General features: G+C 38.0%; 1 protein-coding gene across 5 annotated transcripts in view; it reads left to right on the top strand.

The window, feature by feature from the left end:
- Window positions 1-21,335, top strand: part of PIGN (phosphatidylinositol glycan anchor biosynthesis class N) — a 98,872-nt gene that overhangs the window by 59,498 nt on the left and 18,039 nt on the right. For all 5 annotated transcript variants that reach the window (XM_084209531.1, XM_084209532.1, XM_084209530.1 and 2 more), the window contains 10 exons: window positions 832-1,014; window positions 4,216-4,352; window positions 5,330-5,429; window positions 5,542-5,634; window positions 6,942-7,033; window positions 8,697-8,808; window positions 12,872-12,980; window positions 16,495-16,597; window positions 18,932-19,034; window positions 21,148-21,234. In XM_084209531.1, the coding sequence (XP_084065657.1) occupies window positions 832-1,014; window positions 4,216-4,352; window positions 5,330-5,429; window positions 5,542-5,634; window positions 6,942-7,033; window positions 8,697-8,808; window positions 12,872-12,980; window positions 16,495-16,597; window positions 18,932-19,034; window positions 21,148-21,234 (1,119 nt within the window). The remainder of the gene's footprint in view (window positions 1-831; window positions 1,015-4,215; window positions 4,353-5,329; window positions 5,430-5,541; window positions 5,635-6,941; window positions 7,034-8,696; window positions 8,809-12,871; window positions 12,981-16,494; window positions 16,598-18,931; window positions 19,035-21,147; window positions 21,235-21,335) is intronic.

Raw genomic sequence — 21,335 nt, 5'->3', positions numbered from 1 at the left:
CCTTTTCCTGGGTTTGTTGTTGTTGAATCCCAGCTGGATACCTGCACATATAGAAAAGCTTCATTGTGTATGTTCACCTTGTTACTGTACTCTTCCAAGTCACACAGACGAGCTCCCCATCTTTGGGTAAATCACACCCAAATGGCACAGTAGGAAAACCCATGGTCTTTATGATGGTGTCTCTCCAGTTGAGGTATTGAGTGAGGGGACCGTGATTAGACTGGGTACAACCCTTCTTGTTTCCAAATTATTTATGTCCTGAGAGCTACCTGCAGCTGCTCTGTAAATGCATTTGGGACTCCAGTTTAGTCTCTGAATTCACTGCTGATGCTTGTGGTATCAGGTACTAAGTGCAGGACATCAAAACCCAGGCAGGGAGTACTTGAGGCTATGGAGAGTGACCATGTTTCAGCTGTATCCATAATCCTCCCCCTGTGTAAATGTGCCTTCAGGAGCGCATGACTTTTTTAAGGGGGTAACTTACACTGGAATATGTACAGTCAAATGCTTGTGGGAAAACCAAATGGCATGCTTGGTAGCAGGTGATGTTCAAGGTGTGCTGTCTGTGTGGCATTCACCTTCTAACTGTCATGGCCAGGGAGGATGGTGAAGGTGCCAGGTGATGGTTGATTTGATATCCAGCAGGAGTCCCAAGGCAGTGTGCACTCCAGCAGTTGGTGCTGGCCAAAACACTACCTGAGCATGGAGAGGACACATATGCCAGGAGCAGTAGAGCTGCTAGAGCTCCAGGTGCTGTCAGTTAGGTTGATAAGTGGAATGGGGAGCTCACACTCTTCTAATACATTACTTAAATGTTTTGTCTGCCTCCAGGTATCCCTGTGCAAAACCTTGATTAACCTTGCTTTGGAAGGCTTGTCTTACTACCACACGTATGATAGATTATTCCTGGGTGTAAGCATTGCAGTGAGTTTTGTGGGCTGGACAACCTATGTGATTTTGGTCATTATCAAGGCCCATACCAATTTGACCAAGACTGTCCCAGCTAATAAAAAGGTAGGTTGTAAGCATTCAATTATTTTTTTCTATCAGTTTTCAGTATTACATGTATGCTAAGTGACTCTGCAGGATAAATTGAACCCTTATACTTCTTTTTACTTAGTGTGTAAACTGGCAAGCTGTTGAGTTTTCCAGCTGCAGTAATCCTGTGTAGTGTTGCTATTAAATCCATTGATTAGGATCAGTATTCCTCAGATGTATAAGTTTGAGTGTGCTTCTTCAGTTTTTCTTCCTACACCTGTCCATTTGAGATGCTAATGCAAGTGTGAGAAAGCGTAGTGATTTAAAACTATTTAAGGGTCTGTATTTAACCAGGTTTAGTTTTCCCAGTATTTCAGTATTGACAGCACTCTGTAATAATAATTGTTTGGAAAAATACAGATTTCAGGCTTCCAGTTTTATTGATGTTTCTTCACTGTAAGGCCAAAAAAAGCCCCAGCATGTAAATACTTTTATTCCTGCCCTCTTTGGTAATTTTACATCTGTTCTTAGAAATTGTGTAGTCCAATCATGGCATTTTTAAATGGCCTGTTTTGATAGAAGTTGAGCTGTGGTTTCACAGAACAGTGTGCTCTCTTGCTCTTTGTAATTTGCAAGTATGCAGAAGACATTCAAGATGAAGGAAACTCTTTTTACTAGCTTATTATGGTTTGATTTTTCATAAAGTATAAAATCGTAACAATTTATTTTCAGTCATTCATCAGGGAAAAAAAGACTTCAAAAAGGTGAATAGGCAAAAAGCTAGCATTTCACTAGAGAAGGGTTAAAGCATTTGTGGGGAGGGAAAATTCTCCCAAACTTCAAGAATTTGTTGCAGAATCAAGCGAGTTGTTTTATTTTATGTTGGTGAGAATGAGCACTCACTTAACATCTTTACTACTGTCTTCAATATATTACTCTGAGAAAATTCCTGTCATGTTATCTTGAGGGTTTTACTACTGGCTGAAATGAGATAGTCTTGACCTTTTAGTGAAAATGCTCAAACAAAATTAAAATGGAAAATATTCATAAGTGCTGTACTGCATGATTTAGTTGTTCTCTCATCAAATAACTGAGAGGAAATAATCCAGAATGCGTGTTATGTTAGATACAAGCAAAATAATTACAATAAATAGGCTGAATAACAGGCATATTAATAACTACATTAAGGAAAAATTTGCATTCTTAATTGACATAGATTCTAATTTTGTGTATTGATTTTACTTGTTGAAGACAAATTTTATGCTAGTGACTCTGGCAGAAAAAAAGATATCTTAGTTCTTTGTCTACAGAATTTATTTTTCTTCAGTTTTCATAAGAGGCCCTTTTCTGTAGGAACCTTTTTTAGTGTTCCTAAATACTTAGAGAATCCCAATATGAGGCTAATGCTTCATATAGGGAAGTTATTTGGTTTATAGCTTATATTGAAGCAACTTAAAGAAATTTGCTGAGAGACTAATCTACCATTGACAAATAGTTTCCTGCAAAGCACACCCTTATAAAATCAAGAAACCTCTGAGTAATGAAATTGCATACCCTGTATATATCATCTTTAAAAGTTTTTGGCTTCTTATGCTGTGTATGAAAAAACTTTTTTTTTTCTTTTGGTGTAGGATGTTGTTTTGCCTAGCAAGAAGCATAACCTTTATTTTAAATATTCACAGAATTGCAAATCTCATTTCCACTTTCACTGCATGACTGACTATATTGGACTCTATAGTATTTGTGTCACTATCTGGAATAAAATGTTGATTGTGTGTGTTTACTCATTCAGTGATAAATTATACTGTGTGCATATCATATATATGCATATTCATTCTGCCTATATGTCAGCAAATGTAAAATTTAAAACTACTAAAGCAAAATTGCCCTAGGTCAGCTTTCTAAATGACATATCTTTTCTTAGGCTAATGGTATATCTTAGCAAAAGTTCTTTTTTAAAAATAATTTAGAACTTGCATTTGCTGTCATTTTAGATCAAGGCAGTTGTGCATCAGTGACAGGGAGGGGAAGCCAGAAAAGATGTTAATCCATCTAGGTGAACTGTGAGCTGACTGTCTCTTCTCAGAATATTTAACACAGTTTTGTATCTGTCTACCTAACTCTTTCAAAAAACATAGCATCTGTGCATAAGAAAACAGCGTCTGTCATTACCTGCACTAAAGCTGCCTTTGCTATGTCCAGTTGTAATACAAATAAAATTGTTTATTTAAAACTTGTACATAATCTTCCCTTACCAGTAATTCTTCCTGAATAAGGAAGAATAGCTCAATGACCAGGTAAAAGGCAGATGCAGAATGACTGTTTCATGTTTCTCTTTGCACAAACAAGGGATTTCTGCTGATGATTAAGGACTGACCTGCCTATCTGAGATAACCCATTTAAAAATGTTTCTTCTCTCTTTGATGTTTCTCCTTAAGAGTGTTCTCAGTCTGAGAATGTGTTTCTTGGAGTACATAATGCTCCAATCTTATATCTATTTTTTTTCTAAGAAAAGCCCCAAGCAGTACCTGTAGGTTACAATGAAATATCGTAAGAGTTGTAGCTATGCTACCTTTTAGGGCCTTGCAGCACTAGTCCTCTGTTGTAGTTTGAAATTGAGGGTTCTTTGAGGAAGGAAGTTTATCCTGTGGAAGGTTGGTCACATGCCTCCTTTTGTAGCTGTTCCTAGATCCTGAATAGTAGTGTTTTTTTTCTGGTAGGAATCAATGCTTAATATTTTAATTTAATTAGTTCTCTTACCAATGTCTCAAGCAGGAGGAGGAAATGTACTGAAAGAATTTTCATTAAATGCTTTGACTGTAAGGCTATGAATTTGATGGGTTATATTCCAAGTCTGTTTCTAGAATCTAAATTTGAGATTACTTTTTCCCGAACCCCTTAGCATCTCTGGCTTCACATGGATTCCAAGTACCTATTGAACAAAAATGACATTTCATGTATCGGGCTTCCAGATTGCGCAAGTATGTGTTTCCCATGCGGATTCTTCTGCAGGACCTTATGAAGGGACACATTTAGAATTAGATCTTCAAATCCTACAGTTGTTTTTTTTAATCTGGCTGACAACTTTGTCTAGAGTTGTGCAGAGACACGTGGCAGCTTGTGTGGCTTGTTAAAATAGCATTTGTTTTACTGTGTAACCAACAAATGGAAAATAGAGTGTAGTTCAAAACGTTTTATTCCTGTTAAAAGAATGTTTGTCAAACATTTGTATTTCAGAAATCTACTGTTCTCTTCTATGGTTTTGCCTCTGCTGGAATGATAATAACTTTTTTCCTGTTGATTCAAACATGTCCTTGGACATATTATATATACTGTCTCTTGCCAGTGCCAGTATGGTATGCAGTTGTGAAAGAGTAAGTAAAGAATGCAATTTACTACTACTGTTTTATAAGACTAAGTCTGGACTTCCTTTTTGTAGAGAATTAAATTTTTCCCATAAATTTGGGAGAAAAATGTCCTTACGTGTTTCCTGAGACATTCCGAAGGACTCTGGTTTATATTTCAGTTGACATAATGAATAGTGTCCAAACTGACTGACACAGTTGCCAATTCTAGAAGATATCTATTAGCAAAAAATAAATTAAGCTATTTCCATGAAAACATAATTTTAGTACCCTTGCAAGTGTTGCAAAAAAGAGTGCTAAAATCTTTGCAAATACCTGTAGCAGCTGACTTATTTTGCAAAATGATCCTGCAAAGTGTCAAGTGGAACATCAACCACTTTTGGAGAACTAGCATGCGCTAGTCATGTTGAGGAATGTGCTCCCATATTGAAATATATTTGTCTTGTTTGGGTCTCCTTTTACTCGAGGCCCAAAAATGCTTGTTAGCTTCAGATTCCTTTTACTTTCTTGATCTACTGGCAATTTGTAGATACCAACTCAGTATTATTCAGAGAAAATGAGACCAACTGCAGTTAGATAATGAGCTGTCTCATAAAGCACAGGAAAAGCTAACAAGGAAGGTTTTTCTCTCTCTAAAGCTTCTGAATGTTTCATCAGTTATGACAGACATTAAGCACAACATAACCAAAAATATTCATATACTCAGAGTCAATTTGGGTAGTGAATAATCTGAAGCTTGTCCAAACACTGGCAAAGATGTGCCAAATATGGGAGGAAAAAAGCTGGAGGATTTTATTGTAGATTTTCTGTCAAGTAAAACTGGGCAGAAGGAGCATCTGGCCATCAACCATGGGGTCTAGGCAGGGCCAGCAATACTTCTGATGTTTTTTGTGCTCTGATCCCATCCTTGCCCTGAAAAGGTAAGGTGCTATGCTATTTCTGTTCTTTTTTAAATGAATGTTATCTTGTTCTATCATTTTGAACAGAATTCCTGTCATTCAGGACCTTGCCACAAATGTTTTGTCGCTTCATATTGGTCAATCTGCAGGATTCCTCTTGGTTTGTATACTGGGAATTGAAATACTAGTAAGTATTTTATCCTTCTGTATCAACAGTGTATCTCATTTCTTGTATTCTACCTCTTGGAGGAATTAATGTGTTTGATTTTCAGTCCTCTTTTGGATTTTTTTTTAATTAGGTCTTCAGCTTTTTCTACCGCTCTGCACTTACAGTTGGCCTTCTTGTCTTTGCTGGCTGGCCAGTGATGACACAGCTGTGGATTCAAGCTAAGGTATTGTATTGCTTTGGTGAACAGCTGGATTGCATCTTGGGATATTGGGGGTGCTTTGGAATGCTGCTTTGGAGGCTTATTCATTATTCTCTTTTTCTGATCTCTGTCATAAGCTGCATGAAGCAAGGCAAGGGAATTTAATGTGATCTGGATAGATCTGTTATACAGCAGAAGTAATAAGAGTTGCTTAAGAGTTTTGAGGTATCTGTGGGTTAGCTATCAGTTTTCTGTTGTTGATGACTAAAAAATGCTTGACTCAATCACATGAAATGCGCATCATTTATCAAACTGTTGCAGTGACTGTGGTGCTTATGTGTATGATTGGTGAAAGTGTTACCCTTTAACATGATCATTTCTTAGAAAAAAAATATTGAAGATAATGAAAAGGCAATTGTCAACTTATTGTTGTCTGCAATTAGCTGGGACACACTGTTCCTCGGAGACAGCTTTCTGTATTGTTTTTCCTAGGAAAAAACTCCACTTTCATCAAGTGGCATGATAATAAGTTTAAGAGATGTTTCTTCCATTAATTGATTCCAACATCTCTTATTTCAGGGGATGCCTAAAACCTAGGGTTCTGGGATAGAGAAAAGGAGTCAAATTGCTACGTCTTGGTCTCCAAGAACTGCCAAGATGGAGGCTTGTATTTAATTTACAATTTTTTGTTCTAGTTGAGTAATTAAGTAACTTGTCTTAAAGGTGGATATGCACAGATCATGTTTTGTAGCATAAAATTTCCTTTCAGGAATATAAATTTGACTTGAGCTTGAAAAATTAAAAGGACACAGCTCTTAATGTTTTTAGTTAAATAAAACACCTAGGATAGGTTGGGTTTTTTCATCCTAGCAAAGAGCTTCAGGAACTACTTAGATGATTAGAGTGGCTAAATCAAATGGCACATAGATGCAAAGACTGGATAATGTTACCATGTTCTCAGAGTATTCCCTCTCAGTGTTGATTAATTAACTGCTGTAACCTTCTGAGGATATTAATTTTATGCCATCCTTCTAGAAGGCCAATTGTCAGATTTCTGGGGCCTGCGATGTGTGAAGGTCACACTGAGAAAGTGTTTATAAGTGTAAACTTGGCTTTTGTTATCATTGTCTTTGATGGGATTTTGACAGCTATAGAAATGAAATTCTTTTCTGCATTAAATTGAAGTTCTGTAGTACCTTTTTAGTTAATTTTACTCCTTGGTGATGCAGGGTCTTTGCTTAGGGGAGATGCTAGTAGCTGTTAGTAGTTTACTGAAGTATTTCTTTATGAGCAGACAATTGTCTGTCCACATGACCTCTTTCTTCTTCTAGACAAAATCATTGATCTGGACTCTCCTGTGTGTGCTCCTGGCAATATTTCCATTAATGCCTGTTGTAGGAAGAGAACCAAACATTCCTCTGGTGTAAGAATCTTATCTTGTTCTTTAAATTTTCTATTCCTTCTTTGATTCAAAATTTAGGCTGCCTTTTGGTATTTGGGAGGAATTGCATTATTGAAAGCTGGCTGAGACAGGAGTTGAAATTCAGAGCTTAAATAACATGATTATAGAGACCTCAGTTATTCACTAATGAGGATGAGAATAGACTTTTAATTATTTTGCCACATCCATTTGCTCTTTGTGTTATTCTATAATTTCTTGTCTAGGGAAACATTTCTCACAATACAAAAATTTGCACATTTTACAGAAAAAGAAAGGGGATCATTAAAGGAGAAGCTTCAGTGGGGTGTGAAAACAGAACTATCATATGTGAATAAGAATTTAGTCAAAAGCAATATAGTTTTGATAGCATCTTTCAGAATTTGTGCATCCAATTTTGAATAACTTGTCTTTGAATAGCACTTTGTACCTAATGAGATATTCAGGGAAATAAACAGGATAGGCAGAGCTCTCTTGTCCTCTGTTTCCTGTGTCTCTTCTTTTTCACTTCTTCTCTATCCTGAGTCTTCTTTTCTGGTATTGCTTGTCTGATTTTCTACAGTTGTTGTTTTTTATTGTTTTTCTAGTACATCTTTATATGTCCCTCTCCTCTTGTGAGCCACTCTTTGGTCATAGGAGCATTCTGTCATATCTGGATGCAATCCAGGTGGTTGGCCTGAAGGGGTTAGGCTTGTGGTCTCTTTGTAGCTACTGCAGAAAGAGTGAATTTACCCTAGGGTGCAATGGTTCCTGCTGGCTGGTAGATGTCATGCCTCAGCTGAGCCAGGATGCCTGATCCTCAGTGAAATGTGGGATTTGAGCAGCAATACGTGATTGCAGGTAGAATTGTGAACCCAGATATTTCCAAGAATATTGACATTCTCCCTCAATATTTTAAATCTATCTTTGAAAACCCTTCTTGGTCTCATTCCTTGGGCACATTAGAAATATTCAGCACAGATTTCCCTTTACTGTGTTATAGCCTCTCAGCTGTAGATAATTATATATGTATTTCTGGTGGCCCAAACTGACCTTTTTCTGTTCTTTAGAACACATGTGCACAGCTTAGAAATCAAAATGGAATTAAGTTACCTACAGATCTTCCTCTCTGACACCTCTTTATATTCACCTTGCCCAGGCTGTACATCTTTCTGGTTTTTCTTCTGATGAAACATTTTACCTTTGAAACACTGTATTTGTCTGAAACTTTTCAAGGGAGTTTTGAAGCTGGAAAGGTTTGAAGCAGCAATTAAAAATACACGTGACGCTTCAGGATGTTGCAGATAAGTTGATGCTGGGGGAGAAAATACAAGAGGGAGAAATCAGAAAGCCAGTGAGAAATAGGTGTTTCTGTTCTTGGGCAGTAGTACTGTCAAGTCAGGGCTTTTCAGTACATCAATGAAACTTGAATGGTAGGAGCAGGGAGCTCCTGAGTCAGCTCAGTCCTAAAAAGGAAACATGGGGATGAAAGCAGTGCTAGATAATCCAAGAGGTACCTGGAGACACTGAATATTCAAGATAGATTAGGAAACCCAAAACACTCCTGGGGTTGAATCTGGTGTGGGGTGTGAAGTGCAACAAGACAGTGCAAAAGAAATTTTTGATGATGTTTTCTGAGATTTTATTGTTCTTTTGTTTGTTTTTGCAGAATAGCAGCTGGTTTGCTGACCATCTTGATATCTTTCTTCTCATGGACATCTCTTTGTAAAAGTGAAAATAAGTACAGAGATAATGAAGATCTGAAAGTATATTTTTATCAGGTCAGTTGTTACTTTCAGTAATTCTAAATATTAGAGGGTTTTGATATGCAAATTTTAACTTACCTTATGAGAACATATTTCTACCAAGGCCACAATTTTCAAGAAAAAAAAGATTGTTCCTAAGAGTTTTCTTCTTGGCTATTTCAAGAGGACCACGTGCACATATTTAAACATCATCATGCTGTGTTCCCATCCTGTGCATAATTATATATATGCTTGATATATCAATGTGCATATAGATTTTGATGGTCTGCTTGGAAAGTTTGAGAGTTTGTCCTGCCTTTGGTCTGTGTTTTTCGCTTCCAGTGACCTTTGCAGTAGTTGCATGTGCACACTAGGGCTTGCTGGTTTGGGGGGCTGACCTAATTCTGGTTTCTGGCTGCAGAAGAACAATGTGAGACTGATACTGAGCTGGTTTTCTGTTGGTTAAGTCTTCTTTCAGGTGAATTATATCTTTGTGAAATAGTTAGGGTTTTTTTCATGCTTAGAGCTAATTAAGTTCTAGAGAGCTTTAAGATTCTAATAATACCTCTCATGTCTGCTGTCCTCTCTTTTTTCTTTTTTTTTTTTCCCCTCAGCCTATTATAAGCTAATAGTTTTATTTCAGGACCAGCTTTATCTCTTATGATTTAGTGTGTGCTGGAGTTTCTTGCTGAGCAAAGCAATGCACTCATTATATCAGTGATTAAGGTATGGAGCTCAAATTGGTTGAAAGGACAAAAGGAAAGAGTAATGAATGTTTAAAATGGCTTTAGTAGCTGAGCATGAATGCATGTCAGATATGGTGGTGATGTCTCTTAATTTTTTCAGCCTACATGTGGAAAAGAGATGTCAGTTCCTTTCCTAAGCATTTAAAAGATAAATTTCCAGTATATACTCAGCAATGGATTCCTTGCTGGAATGCCTGAAAAAAGCTTACATTGGGTGGGGAAGTGAGGGAGCAGCCCAGTAGGCAGCTGGCCAACCTCAACTCACCACACAACTGCTGCAGCATCTCATGATTATGAAGAAACTGGTCTATAGTAAAAAGTAATGCCAGACTATTCTTTAGCAAACGTAGAGAATCAGGAAATGCACTCACAGAAGAGTGATACTTAATTTGAGGAAAGTGTTCTGCCTCCTTATTCCAGAAGTAATGTCTTCATTTTCCTCCCAACTTTTAAGAAGATCATAAAGTTCCTCAAATGGCCTCTTAATCAGAAGATATTTAACAATAGTGACATTTAATTACTAGTCTCTATTAGACTTTTGTTTCAGTACCTTAATTGGGAATGGAAAATATGGGATCCACCATTCACGTTTTGGGTAAGGAGAGGATTGGGAGGTGAGATTATTCAGATGTAGAGGGAAAAAAAGGACATTACAGAGGCATTCTATGTGTTTCTAAATAAAGATCTTGTTTTGTGGGTAGGTTACATTTCGTTGCTTTGAAATGTACAGGAATACAAAAGGAAAGTGCTTGTCAGAAGACTGGTATTTCTAGTCAATGAAATTGCCTAATTCCACTTTTATATTTTCCTTTGAGTTGGACTTTTCAGTGGGAACAGGAAGGGGTAATCTTCAAAAATGCTCATTTTGAGGTCCTGAATTTTGGTTACAACTCCCAGACAGTTTTAAAGGTGATATGAATCCCCTAGTCGGGAGAAAATACATATTTTGCTGTGAGAAATGGTGATCGAGTCACTGGCATTCAAATAGATAAGCACACTCAGATTCCTGCTCTGCATCTGACAAGGGATTTCTTAAAAGTAGGTTTTGCAGGTCCCCCATAAGTGATGTTTGAAGGCAGCCATCCAAGGTTATGCCTTCCTCTGATAACGCTATTACTTCATGTTTGGAGTCACTAAGCCAACCTAAACAATTCTTTGTTTCTGTGATCTCTGAGAGGTCATTAAGGCTTCAGTAATGATGAAAACAGGAGTAATTCATAATCCATCAGCTAAACTGCTGCAGTGCTTACTGTGTAATTTAATTTGTGCTGGACAGAGCATCAGTTTTCCTCTGCCATCTATTTCATAGGTGTTGTCCGGTTTCTGCCACACTACTGTAAACTTGCTCTTTTCATTGGCTGATAATGTTGGACCAAGTTATTATTCCCAGGATGCTTGGACTTCATGCGTGTCCAAGGTGGTCAGTTTTAGTTTCCTCCTCTCAATTAGAATTATAGAATAATTTTGGTTGGAAAAGACCTCTAAGGTCAAGTCCAGCCATTAACCTAACACTGCCAAGATCACCACTAAACCATGTTCCTAAGTGCAACATCTACATTTTGTTTAAAATAGGAGAAGTGAGCAGTAGGAGTCCCTACCATTCTGATGGAAGCAGGGGCCAGGAAGGGTGTTCTCAACCAGCCTTGTGCCCAGCTGATGATGCTGGTTCTCCTGCCATTCTCCCAATGGGTCCTTATGATGTTTGATGCTTAGGAGAGCTCCCAGCCAGAGCAGCTGGCATGTTGGGACTGCAGGGGTCACCCTTGGTTTCTTCTTTGTAGCTGTATGACCTACAGGTATGGGTATGTGAGACCTGCTCTTAGGTTATTCAAGAATTATCTCTGAACATCTGAGAGGTTTGTGAAGGATGAAGGGAGACAGATTCTTAGCTTAGCTCAGTTTGCCTCTCCAAGTTTCTTCTGCTCGGTTCTGCATTCCTGGACGTGCTGGTGAAAGCCAAGACCAGTTTGAATGTTACTTAAAATGCGAGCACAGATTCTCGAAAGCACCTGCTGAGCCCTTCCCTGGACACTGGCATAGATTTAGCAGCAGTTCCTTGTGCTTACTAATGTTCCCAGGCCATCACAAGTCTTCCAAGGCGCAGGATGTATTATGGAGGGTGACAAAAAGTCAGTGCAAAGTGACTTCAACAGTGTCTAGGGGATATCAGAGGAATTACCAGAGCTCATGACACCAAACAGAACTTGCTAATATATATCAAAGGGCCTGAATACAGCAAAAGTGTCCAAAATAAACATCAGAGGTCTAAAATTCCCTGAGCTTTTGGATGCCTACTGTTTTGACATTGTTTATTGATGTCACAGAGAAATACAAGGTACATGTTCTTGTGGCTTGAAATGAAATAGAAGCAGCAGATACTGAGCATCCGTGAAACTTGTCAAAAAATAATGCTGGTGCTAAATGTATCGTCTTGGCTGATCCCAGTAGGTATCACTGCAGTCTAGCAGGGAAATAGCAGCTATTCATATGGTACAAAGTGATGGATGTGAATGGTGTAGTTGCCGTGCACTAAAAAGCCACCGCTGCAATTACATCCTCTAATGCAGTTTTAAAGCACATGTTTGCAAAGTACTGTGCATGCCTGATTTGCCTTTTAGTGGAACTGCAGAGTTGTGAATAAATAGCAGTAATTGAAAACTTGGCTCAAGCATTTTCTTGGATAATTGTCACCTTTCAAAAATAACTGACTCATGGGGTAATTTTCAAAAGGTTTTTTGCACGTACTTGATGACTGAATGGTGTCTCTTGAATTAGTCAAAGAAAAAACCTCTTCAACTTTTCTGCTTCTGCAAGGCTGAGGGCTCTGCTTGAGGTGCTTCAGTCAATTCATCTGGGGGGCAAAAACCCAGCAGCTTCTTTCCATCTCTTAAAAGCCACTTCCAATTTGTTCTGCTGCTTGTTCCCTTCTTCCAGGAGCCTTTCCCTTCTCCCTGTACCTGATTCTGCAGTAAAGCCAAAGGCTCTGCTTGTTCCTTGTGGCTGCCCCTTGAAGGACTGGGGCCATGTGTTTTCTGGGGTTTGCAGGAGTGATTAAATAGTTACTCTTGACTAAGAGCATAGCATGTCAAATCAGTGGTCCAGGTCACTCATGTATACTATTCTAAAACAGCACAAATAAATTACAAGAATGCTCATAAAAAGTAATCTAGATGGAAGTTTTAAAAAGCCAGTAATTGTACGTTATAAAAAGGTATAAATTTTGACACTGTCTTTGACTTCCTGTTCTTACGGTGATTTCGATGAGGTGTTTATGCATATCTAGATATTTAGGATGGAATGGCAGAGATCCATATATTAATTTTGTGTTTCTTTGCCCAATTTCTTCTTTCTAGATGTTCAGTGTTGCACTTTCGACATATGTTGTGGGCAGTACCCATAACAGTCTTAAGATCAAACAGGGATTACCTGTAATGAATCAAATTATTAGCTGGATGACACTAGGTAAGAAAATCTTCCCTCTCAAACTTCTATGCTGGCAGTTTGTGGAGTCTGGGATAGGGTGGGGGATGATGACACTTTTTTGCTAACATCTCCTTTTCCTTTATCTGACTGCTGATAGTCCTTCTGGATATTTGCTTTCCTAAGTGAGTTTTTTTGAGATGTGTGTTAGTCTTCGAAAGTATTATCCTTTGTAAGTTTGTGATAAAATGCATATATCTTTGATTTACAAATAGCTTTGTCTTTTATTTTGAGCTTTCTGAATATTATGAAGACCACTTTTAGGGCTATAATGGCATAAATTCCCTTTTTGTTTCACTTGGAGTTGGATATGGGTGATCTGAGATGTTCTGCCATCAATCCAGTTGAACGTAGGGAAATGACCAGAGGTTGTTGCTGTAATTCAATGTAAACTGGGAGCTGCAGCAGATGGCAGTGACCCTTGTGGAAGTGATTTTGAGAGCTGCTGTGCAAAATACCTGTGAAATAATGATGATAGTGTATGTTTGATATCTGTTAGTATCTAATTATTAAAGAAAAAAGCAATTTGTAAGTCTATGAACTTTTCACCACTCAAAATTCTTAGTGTGATTAAACAGAGCAAGTGGAATTGTTAACTGGACTTCTGGAATACAGTGAAGCAATACCTTTCATAATTCAGTTATAAAATAATTTCTATAGAGCTCCATTAGAAAATGTTAATCATTGTTTACACCTGAGTGATTCTGAAATGTGGGATTTGTTTTAGAGCTAAACATACCCCATATAAAGTTTGATAGCAGCTTTTTGCTGCAAGTCAAGATCAGGAATTTAAACATGGCTCAATGAAAGAACTGTGGCCCATGCTACCTACTTGCTGGTTGTCTTGCACATTCCTGTACTGGTGGCATTGTTTTAACTTAAGCCGATCTTGTCGGTTTTAGCAATCCTGCTTCTGTTTGAGCAAATGGATTCAAGATTAAGTTCAGTGATTGTGATCAGTGTGTGTGAGCAATGCTTCCTTAGTAATGCATTTTTCTTTGGAGCATTTTCCATTCCATCATGCTCCCCTAACTCTTTGTAGCCTGCTAAAGCTAAATGGGGATCTCTGTGTGGATGAATTTCTCGCAGTTGTAAAGTCAATGAAATCGATGAAGTCCTGCTTGGCTTACTGGAGCAGGAGTTGAGTGTAAAGGTTATATTTCTCTCTTGTGTAAGGATGAAAGAGAAGCATTTTTCATCTAAGAGATGATTCAGGCAGTCAAAGAGGTTTAGAGTTATGAGGAAAAAGTATATTAGAAATTCTCTTTGTTGTGGGTGATGATAAAAATAAAGCTTAACAGTGAAGTAAACTGTAGGTACTCAAAATATCTACTTGCTGCCACAGTAGTATTGAATATTTTAGCTAAGTCTTTCAGACTGGAAGTAATCATTCTAAGTGAATATGATATACAAGATAGGAGCTTTGTGTACTTGCTGAAATTGCTTTCCATAATTAAGCACAGAAATAAGCAGGTAAAACACTAAGGCATCCAGCATGTCCTCAATACTCCTGTTGGAGAGAAGTGCCTTGTCATTACCATCACCACAACTAGCACCTGCCTTGTTGCCAGTGTGTACCACAAATGGGATACCATAAAAATTCAAGTACCAAACTCTACTGTAGCTTTTCCAAGGTTGGTGGGATTACAGGTAGTCCAACTCCTCTTTTTTTTTTTTTTTTTGCATAGTTGTGGAAGAATGGCACTGTTACTGAACTCTCTTTTTGCGTCTCTGTGTATTTATAGAACTAGAAACACACAGTTAACAGTATTTGTTCATAATAAGACTGTTTTATTATTGTGTCAGGATAATATTAACACTTCAGAAGTTTTCTAGGGAATTTTTCCACCCTTCTCAGCTGTTTATCCTGATTAATATGAAGCCTAACTGTTCAAATTTTAACTTTGACCTACTTTCTTCTTTAATTTTTTTTTTTTTTTTTTTGAGAGAGAGACTGGTGTTTGAGGAACCAGGCAAATGAATTAGTGATGGCTGGGTTCCTGCCGGCCTGTGTCCAAGTGGCTTTAGCTGTAACACTGTATGGTTCATACAGTGTACTTAACTGCAACCACAGAGGCAAAGCCAGGAGGTGTAGCATTAATTCAAGTGCTTTTCATGTTCTTCAGAACCCTCTTGATATTAGCAGATATTTCTAAATGAATATATATTATGTCTTAAAATTTTCATCTGTGGGAATTTAGCATAGCAACTTGCTAAATCTTGAGGAATTTGGTGTCACGACTGTGTGCAGGGGTCGTATACAGAGGTTTGTGTTGGTCAGCCAGAAACTTACAGGTCTTTTTATGATTGATATCTGATATATTGCATCAGAGATGGAAGAGAAAGACCAATAATCACCTACTAGCCACTTATCTGTTCTCATCTATGATTGTACTCAGAGTGATACACATCTGAGATGTTCAGTGTCATTCACAGAGTCCAGTTGCCATGCTGAATTGTATTTCCAACTGTTTTGGCTTTCAATGAGGTCCCTGGAGTTCTTCCTTGCATTGGGCCTTCTTGGAGCCCCTTGAAGTAACTTATTCTGTAGTTGTAGCAGTGGCCAAGGCTGAAAGCCAGAAAACATACTGACCCTGAGGACTTAGAAACCTCCTCACCTCTCTTTCATTGATATATTCACTATAAGTACTAATGGATACAATGATGATAATCACAAGGGAGTACTTTCCATATCTTATAGTTTTGTGTTCCTTAAAGTGATTATTAATTTTGACTTACTCTTGATGCAACCTTTGGATGATTCAGTAATGTGAGGTTCCTATACTGCAATGAAGAATCACATGAATGTTATTTGTCAGCATACTTCCTATAAATGTGCAGTTTTGTATTCAAAAAAATGGGTTTAAAGATTGTCACAGCAGTGTCCTTCTTCCTTTCCCTTCTTCAAACACTGGACATCTTTCCTTTTACAGTAGCCCAGTTCCTAATCTAAATACAAAAGATAGAAGGCCAGGTTGGATGGGGCTCTGAGCAACCTGGTCCTAGTGGAAGGTGTCCCTGCCCATGGCAGGGGGTTTGGAACTGGGTTCAAGGTCCCTTCCAATCCAAGCTTTCCTATGGTTCTAATCCAGTGGAGCAGTGGCTTTGTCACTGCAGTTTTTGAGCTGCCAGAGTTCTCAGGGCCTTGGTAATTGGTTATCAGAGTAGTATTAAGTAGTCAAGTTTGATTGGATTTGAGGGTAGTGCTTCTGCATCATCTTAAAATCTTACTAGCATCAGTTCATGAGAAATTATAAAGGCTGTGACGTGGAAAGGCAGGGAATTAAAATGATACAGAACTGAAATTACTTTTGATGAATGTGATACATTCCAAAGATTGTATTTTCTTTAGCAAAAGTAACTTTTGAAAATAGAGGGTCATATATGATCTGTATTGAATTGTCCATAAAATGTCAAGATTTGAGGAAAGTTATCTTGTTGCTGAGGATGAATGTTTTGCATGTTGTGACTGCTGTATCTCTTCTTCTTATTGCAGTTTTTTCCCCAGTGTTGCTACTACTGAGCCCCACGTTTCTCTTTGAGAGACTCTTCAGCATATTGCTCTCCCTGATGTCCACCTACCTGCTCCTCAGCACAGGGTACTTCAATCTCATTCTATTTGAGTTGTTTTTACATATGAAGATCCAGGACTATATGTGAAACTGCTTCATCTCATGCACATTTCTGTTAAAAGTGTAACGTGTGCTTCCAGCATTTATTTCCTTGTTTAGTTTACTAAATAAAATTTCAAGGGAACTTTCATGTTCTTCCTTGTATTATAAACAGAGTTTGTTGACATTCCTTTTGACTAGACAAGGCAGTGGCTGGAAGGGTGTGTGTTCAAACAATCTTGCACCAAAAAAAAGAAAGTCTGGTTTTGTTTATGCCTTTTGTTGTTTTGCTATGTGTTTTTCTGCTCACAAACAAAAGGAAATAGCATCTCTCCCAGCTGCTCAGCACTGGTGTCTAGTTATGGCTTAAATGATGTGTGCCAGGAAACAGGTAGGCTTAAAATGAGGGAAAATTGCATTCTGAGAGATTTTTGTGGAAGTCATTATTTTTTTTTCAAAGGGATATTGTTTCCCCATAAAGACTAGACCTTGCTTCTTTTTGGATAAAAGTCAATTCCTCTGATGTTTTAAATGAAGAAAACACTATGTCAGCCAGCCCTTTCTTTTTTCTCAGACTTGGTAGCTCTTAAGAGCATAATTAATGGGGAGTATAGGAACTGTTCTTTCCGCCTCCCCTCCCACTTATCCTCTGGATTTAATTACACTGGAAAATTAAGTGGAATAAAACATCTTGCAGCAGACATTTTGCAATAGCTGCCTCCTGTGGATACTCTCATTTTAGTTGAAGCATCTCCTTTTTTTTTCTCCCCAGTCTTTTGCCTCCCCTTCCTCCCACTTCCCCATTAAGATTTTGATCCTAATGTTACTCCTGACTGCACACATATTCTTACACTCAACCTTCTTAGCCTGTGCTGGCCACTGTATAAAGCAGGAATGTTGCTCTCTCTGAGGCTGGCCATCTCCCTCTTTGTATTTTGGCCCTGCACCAGACCGCGTAAACACTGACAGCTCTCTGCTGCCTTCCTGCAATGTTCAAATAGATGAAAAAATTTTGGAGTGATTCTTAAAAGAGAAAACAAAACCCAAGGCACTGGTGCCATAAGTGTCCAGTGTTTCTCTCCTCAGTGCACTCTTCTATCATGTACTGATAACCCAGCACATTGCCTGGGTAATTGCAGCCCCTCTCTAGGGGTGGTTAAGTGGAAACACTGGAGCCAGCCTAAGAGCATGGTTGCATACAACCACTTGTCACCAACTCTGTTGAAGGCATTTAATCTGAAGGCAAGTGTAGACCATTATAAGGACTGTAGTGTTTCTATTACTGACAGCATAACTGTTTCATCTTCATGTTTAGCTGCCTGTGGTTCTGATAATTAAAATGGAAATGTCTATTCAAAATTTTTTGTTCCAGTTTGAAATTGCTTTGTAGCCCAACAGAAACAATACCAAGATTGCAGTGACTGCAGTGATTTCCTTATTTTTCAGACAGATATTTGTCTAAGAAGGAAAAATAAAAAGGGAAACATTTACAGTCTTGTCAGTATCGGTATTATAATTTTATCCTGAAAGAAAAAAGCCTGGGAGATACCGTGAAGTGCAACTGGAGAAACTAAATGTTATCCAATTTCAGTTTACACCCTTATGTTTTCTGGGGGTAGTCATCTCTCTCACAAATACACTCACACTTTGGAATTTGAGTGCTGTAGGAGTCAGAAGTACTCAGAGATTGGGGGTGTAGCTAGAACAGCTTAGTGGCCATGGTTGGAGTGTGACTTGATGCTGCTATTGTGAAGGATTGGAATACAATGAAGAAAAGAGCATTTCACTGAAGTGAAATGTTGTGCTCCTTTTATTGTACAGATGTGTCTTTTCTTAGAACAAAACTGAGATCACCAAAATGAGTTTGTGTGATTAGGTCCTAAAGAGACACAATCTCTAGCTGCTGTTTAAGTTGAACTGCAACCCTTCAGTTCCAAGTGGCTATCATTGAGAAATATTCCATTTTGCAGAAAATTAATGTCAAATAGGTTTGGTTTTTTCCTCTGTCTTTTATCTTTATTCCAGTTTTGTTGAAATTAAAAAAGGCATTCATCCAACATTGTGGCAGCCATTGAACAAAAAAATGCAAAACATGACAAAGCTGAAGCAAACTCTGTTTCTCCTGCTTTTGCCATTTAACTACTTTATGGCTTAAAAATTCCACCAGCTGTGGGTATTCAGAAATGGGAAAAGAAGCGTGAGAATGCCACTAAGTCTTGGTGTATTCTTTGTGTGAAGAAAAAAGAAAAGAAACGTGTTAACATTTGATGTTAATTAGTTGTCAGCAACTGCACTCATTATGATTATTGCATTATTTTTCAGATATGAGGCGCTCTTTCCACTGGCACTGTTTGGTTTGATGTTTGTGTGGATAAATATGGAACAAGAAGCACTGCAGCACTATGGTCTTTCACTCAAACCAAAGGTAACAGCTCTTGACAGATATATCAGTGTAATTAAAAGCTTTATCTGGTTTTTTTTGAGGATGTAATAAATATTCTGAGTGGTTTTCAGAGAGCAACACTTGGTGTTTCTTTTCAGTTTGGGAAGTCAGTATTAGCTGTATTGTGAACTAGGAATATGACTTTGTAAGTAAGATTTGTAGTTCATTTATGGAAGATACTGCACATCAGAGCCGTTTCCAGAAATGCAGGAAGACAGGCTGGCTTAGACACAGTGGTGTGGTCTGTAGGATACAGAGCTGTCTCTGTCAAGTGTAGCATAAGGTGCAGTAACTCTGCGGAGTAAGTACAATCTCACTGTACGTTTTTTGGTCTCATTGCAGGCTCTCGAGTGAGAGGCTGAAAAGAAATTATTTGATTTCTGAAAAGACCATAGGAAATATTAGAAATCTAAATTTCACTTTGTCCTCTTTGTCCAAAAATGGAGACTTATTTCTGTTTAGACTGACAAGTAACTGGAGACCAACTTGGAACTAACACTTTATCAGATTTGCCTGGAGGAGAAAAGGGAGTTTTGTAATCAATGCAATTTCTTCCATTTTAAAATTTAGTATATTGTCAACAATTTGCAAGAGCCATGCTGCTCACACTGCAACTTAGCTCTTAGGTTAGGTGTGGGGTTGAGCAAACTGGAGCTGTGCCGCTGTTTTGGTCAGATCCAAAGTGCCAGTTACAGTGGTTTGGGTCCTTGGTGCCAGGTGGGTGGGTGTGCGCCACAGCTCTCCCTGGCTTCTCCCACATGAGCCCTCCTGGCTGCACATGCATGGGAGGGGCCAGAGTCACTTGAAGAGAAGTGTTGGTACACATCTTTCCTTCCTTTTGCAACTCATAATAATTAGGAAAAAGTCCTGGAGGTTGAAACCTGAGCCAAGACAGTCACCAGAGCAAACCTGACACATACTGTGGTTTTGTGGTGCTCTTACAAGGAAGAGAGTTTTGAAATTTGAGAGAGTAGGATTTACCAATTCAAGGCTAAAAATCAAAAATAAAACCAGGAATAGTTTTCTATTTATGCAACCTTTAGTTATGATAATTTGTGTGATTGTGTTTTGTAGCATCTTAAGCAACCGGGATGGAATCTGAATATCGCAATTACAATTAGTGTGATGCCACAATAGTGACTGAAGGTGTTTAGCATCTGTGGGATGTATTTTTTCTTCCACTATAGAACCCACTCTCTTTTGTACCTTGTTAGAAGGCATCTATGATGCTTGCCTGTCTGCTGTTAGTCTGGTGTTCTCTTCATTGTAAAATAAAATTCTATTAAAGTAGTATTAAATAGTGATGAACACTTTACTAATCAAATGTAAGTGAAAAGAACATAGGTAGGCTGTAATTATGTTTTAAGTTGTCACTCACTGTTTGTCAACATTTACTTGAACCTTATGGTTTCAAGTGAAAGGAACAATAATGATTACCCCATAAGATATCATCCCTAGAATGCTTGTTAATATATGCTGCAAAGTAAATCTTGTATTAGAGAATGCAGCTCAATTCTGCGATGAGAGATTATTTTAAATTAAAATGTTATCAGTCTTGAATGTCTATTACTTGATTTTTTTTTCCCAATGTAAAGGAGTTCACTGACCTCTTAAATTCCATGAAGATAATTTCTCTTCAAGTTAAGTGATATTGTGCTGAGGACTGAGTAAAGGAAACAGAGAGTATTTTACTATTTTCACTCACAAAATAAGTCAAGGATAATTGCAGTCTTTTATTTCTGATCTTTATCCATATGCTCATGTGAGCAGTGGAAGTGTATGTGTGTAGGAGGAATATTTCTGATGATAAAATATGCTTATAAGTCTAAGGCATAGAAGTTCATTTTTAGTGTAGATAACAGCAGAAGTTTCACTGTTCATTTGATCATCTCACTTGTACAGTCTTTCTGGTAGATTCATTAATTCATTAAAGTATAATGAAAACATGAGAAACGTTTGCAGTCCTTACTATAATACTCCAGTAACAGGCAATAGGGAAGTAGGTTTCTTTCTCATTCATTTCAGTAAAAATACAGTGCTCTGTCAAAGTCCATTAATTCATATTTGGTGTTGATTCCTTCTGCTGTCTTTCCAGCTTGCTGCTTTCAACTTCACCTGTACGATGGATATAACTCAGTTCCGACAGCTCCACCTGGATGATGTCCGGAGGTCCTTCTTCTTTGTATCCTTTGGTTGGTTGCTGCACCCCAGGACAAAAAAAGGGTTTGTTTCAAAAACAAAAGGACCTGCAGTCAAAATTTGTAGCCTGATCTCACTAAGCAG

The sequence above is a fragment of the Fringilla coelebs genome (genome assembly GCF_963513975.1).
Source record: "Fringilla coelebs genome assembly, chromosome: 1".
NCBI classification, from domain to species: Eukaryota; Metazoa; Chordata; class Aves; order Passeriformes; family Fringillidae; genus Fringilla; species Fringilla coelebs.
Note: the sequence above shows the minus strand (reverse complement) of the source record. Positions and strands in the feature narration are given on the sequence as shown.